This window comes from Nestor notabilis, unplaced genomic scaffold (genome assembly GCF_000696875.1).
Source record: "Nestor notabilis isolate BGI_N333 unplaced genomic scaffold, ASM69687v1 scaffold1078, whole genome shotgun sequence".
Taxonomy (NCBI): Eukaryota; Metazoa; Chordata; class Aves; order Psittaciformes; family Psittacidae; genus Nestor; species Nestor notabilis.
Genome location: NW_009940384.1, coordinates 69461 through 73655, shown reverse-complemented (window position 1 = coordinate 73655; position 4195 = coordinate 69461). Strand labels below are relative to the sequence as shown.

Here is a 4195-nt window from a genome sequence, read left to right as displayed (position 1 = left end):
GCTCATGAAAATGGGAAGACAAGATTGAAGTTAGTGTTACAATGGATGACTTTACATGTATGCCACAGATGTCAGGGTTATATGCACAGAAATATTAAAAAAAAAGAATCAGTGAAAAGTGTTTAAGATAATGAATCATTTGATTTTAAATAACAAAAATAAACCACAGGAATTTATTTTTACTAATAATTAGAGGTGCATATTTTTCACTTGGGGAAAAAAAAGGGTTTCAAGTTCTCTTTCTTTTTCATAGGTTTAAGAGGCAAGTAGGTACTCTGAGCCAAAAGCCTGGCAAATAAAAGTTTTCCAATAAATCTTTTAAGAATAGCTATAGAATATTCTTAGAAGATGTTTCAGATTGTTTGAATTTTACCTGTGATTACCAGCTTGTGAATAGCTTATATTCCAAAAGCATTTTCTACAATAAATGCGGTCCCATCAAAGTCTCTACTGCTTTTTCATGAGTGAAGTTATGCTATGAGGCAATACTGGTAATGCTTTCTGATGCTGAAGTGCTAATGATTCCTTGGTGTTTGCCATCCTAAGAGCCCACCTGAAAAGCAGGCAACCACAGCATATTTTAATTAACATGTATTATTTATTTGAAATCAAAACTGATTTTTGCTATTTTGCTTTTTTGCTTTTCAACTGTAGTGATATTTTAAATCTCAATCAAAGATCCATTACAAGTGAAGGTGATAACCAAAAATGTTTAAGTGAAAATGGATGATTTGACATCCTAGGACCAAGAGCCTCCTCCAGACGTTGTGCTTCTACAGGCGGTGTATTTGACAGTGCTGGGAGCATGCTTCTTTAAAACTTGTAGATTACTTATGGTGCTTTTTTAGATTGTTTTGTCACTTTTTCTCTTGCTCATGTAGACAGTTGTGTCCACAAAGGGCTTTTTGTGTAATTGTTCCATGTTACAGTGTTTCTAGCTCTAATCCTAGAAAATCAGCAGGATTTTGGATTTCTTTTAGGGGAATTTTCACATTTACTTTTCACAGAAGTCCCACAGATTCTTGTATCTACAATATTAGTGATTAATAAGGAATTTTTTTTAAGATATCAATTTGAAAATAACTTGCAGGAGGGAAAGGAGGGAGGATGACACACAGTGGTGGTGTATGTAAAGAACTATGTTTTACTATATATCTTTTGTTTGTAGGTAGTTAATGAAATAGTACAAACTCAGAGAAGTTTTGGGATACATGAACAGTTCTACAGCTCGTATGCGTGAAATGTAGACATTTTTAAACAGTTCAGTTTGGAAAAGTTCCACTTAGAACCACGTCTTTTATGATCTGTAAGTCTGTAACATGGGGACTGGATAGAAGAGTGTGTTGTTTCTAGACAGTGGGTTCATTCTGATGGAGTATTCTGAAGAGGATTTCCCCATTTGATAAAATCATATTGTAATATATTTCAGTCACAGCTTCCTGGTCTGGGGATAAAGTGTCTCTCTCTCAATGCATCTCTGTAAGGGACCTAGTTAACAACACACATTAAATGTTACAAGTGAAATAGAATTTCATGTTGAAGGATAAGTGGACTTAGCATTTGCATTCCCAGTCACTACTACTAAGGATGGATTTGTTCCTCCTAAAATCCAAAATAAAACTGTTCTCAGCCTCTCTTGTGTTAGCAGTTTTCCTCGGTTGTCACTTCTAGTATGGATTGTACTGCATTTTGTTGTCATTCTTACTATTTCATTTATTTCTATACAAAATTAATGTTTTGGGAAAGTTGGGAAACTACTTGGTTGTTTTTTCTCCCTTTCATAGCATTTTACTTGAATTTTGTGTTCCTATGAGCTGTGAATAACGGTTGGGTTCAGTGATGGACAAATTTAGAGTTAGTGCAGCTTCTTTCTGCCTCTTGTGATGATTTTTCAGTCTGCTTCTGCAGAGTGGCTGGTTTGTAACACTTGCAGTTAAATTAGATGTAGTTCTTCCATAGAAGAGATTAAAGCTTTGTTTGAAATATAAATGAAAATATTTGATAAATACTGGAGATGGGGAGAAAGAAATTATTCTGTTATTAGAGTATTGCATCTTAAATGTCAGCAGGTGGTCTGTTCAAAGCTAGTAGTACTATTTGCTTTTAGTAAGCCATCGTGGAAAGCAAGAGCTCTGTTACTTGCCCGTCCTTACGAGTACAAGTGATTGGTAGGAAACTGTGACTTCAGCAGTGTAGGATGTCGTTACAGGAAACCTGTTACATGAAACTTTATGTCAAATATTTTTATTAGACATTTGAGATGTATATATAATTAGAAAATTTAACATTCTGTGCAGACTCAGCTCATTTCCCATAATAAAACAAATTCCTCCCTCCTTACATTATTTTGTTGGTTTGCATGCTTTGGCAATTTTTATTAATGTAGTAACACAGCTGTAAGTTTAGTTTTAAGTGAATTGAGAAATAATTTAACTTTAAAATGAAATTGTTTAATTTTAAACCCTCTTGCAGTCTCATTTTTTGCAAATTCAGTACAATAGATTAGCATAAAGACTAATGAACATTTAAAATCATTTATTCCAGTTAAAATCCATTCTGAATTTGTTATAAGCAAAACATATTTTAAGCTTGCTTATTATATGAAAATACTTTCACTGCTTGCTGTTCAGCAGAGCAGTTAGGTGTATGCATGTTAATCATGCAAGTACACAAAGATTCAGCTAGACTCTCTGGTTGAAAGACAGCATCAAGAAAACATGTATTACAAACAGCATAAAGCATTCAATCTGTGTTTACAATGTTTAGCAGATAATTTTTATTAAATTCAGGCATAAAATTTTCATTCGGTTTAAGTAAGCCAGAGATGGATGTCATTGTGAGATTTACATACCATTAGCTCACAGCAATTGATCAGCAGCCAGCTCTGTGGTACAAGGCTAGTTAGATACATTATTGTGGTGCCAGGAGGCTGCAGGTCACGGAGGCTTACTGGCTGCATGCTCGTTTCCTTTGCTTTTGTGGTTACTTGATAAAATGAAGTGCATCACTGTGAACAATTGACCCTTTCGAACAATCCAGACTGGTCAGCAGTCTAAACCCACATTTTAAAGCTGTCATTATAGCCTCAAACTTAAGAGTTTCCAGGGTGCAGACAAAGGTGTTGTCCTCCTTCAGTACCAGCCGTGTACCGTTCTCAGACTTTATGAAGTACTTGAATTGAATAATATTTGAAGATACTGAAAACTCCTCTGGAAATCCATCCAGCCTGCTTTTGGACACCAGTACAATTCTGGATTTTATTTTTGCAATGAAATCAGGAGCATTACAAAAGATTCTGAGTCCTTGTGAACGGTCGTGGCTGTCAGTAATTTCCAGGAAAGTAGTCTCTCGAGTTGCTAGCTGTTCCCTCTCCCACCTTGATTTCACTGCATCTGAAAGTACCTTAAGCTGGAAAAAATCTGCTTCTTGTGCCAAAAGTTGATTTTCTCGAAACCCTTCTGGTAGAAGAAGTTCTCCATTTCGTAGGAAGTTGAGAATGTGTCTGAAAAGGAGTCCATCTCTGTCTATGAAGTAATGACCATCTGCATCAAATGGGCACATTATTTTGCCATTTATGATCCCTTCCAGAAATGAATCTGGATACTTGGTTAGTGTCTGTTTTTGTGTGATGTATAGATAGCCGCCAACATTCAGAGTAATCAGAGACGTTTTATAGTCCTTGTCTTGCTCAGAGCCTTCAGAGTTGCTGTGTTTTTCTTCGCATTCATTTTCTCTTCTGCTTATTTTTCTCTCCATTATCAAAGCCAGGACAAAAAGCCAGCTATTTTGCTTTGTTCTTGTCAGCTTGAATAAAAGATGTATTTTTTTCTTTATATTTTTAAAAAAGCACCTTTATTCAGCTCCGGCACGATGTTGGAATGGAAATGCTGCTAGCATTGCTCTGACTGTCAGCTCAGCTTTGCAGTAGGTGGCGTATCAGCTGTGTATGCAGGGAGATATCAGGAATATGACTGTAAAGGAGAATTTGCATTTAACTATATAAGGGACGAAGGCTATCACAACTGTTTGTCTCTTTCTTTCTTTAAGTCTAAGAAGTTTACACAGTCTCAGAGGTTATCCACAGAAATGCATACTACTGTTCTAAATGACACCTTATTTTTAATACTTTAAGATGTATTTGTAGTTTTAGCTGGCCAAATCATCTTTAGTACTTATGGTGTTAAACAGATAGCTT

General features: G+C 35.6%; 1 protein-coding gene across 1 annotated transcript; it reads right to left on the bottom strand.

Moving 5' to 3' along the window:
• Nucleotides 1-2518: 2518 nt before the first annotated feature.
• On the bottom strand, nt 2519-3932 carry KCTD4 (potassium channel tetramerization domain containing 4). The gene has a single exon (XM_010020305.1). The coding sequence runs from the start codon at nt 3754-3756 to the stop codon at nt 2983-2985; it is 774 nt and encodes a 257-aa protein (XP_010018607.1). The 5' UTR covers nt 3757-3932; the 3' UTR covers nt 2519-2982.
• Between the last annotated feature and the right edge of the window lie 263 nt (nt 3933-4195).

Bases quoted from the DNA above. Each gene is read 5' to 3' on its own strand.
- KCTD4 (XM_010020305.1), bottom strand. From the start codon at position 3,756: ATGGAGAGAAAAATAAGCAGAAGAGAAAATGAATGCGAAGAAAAACAC.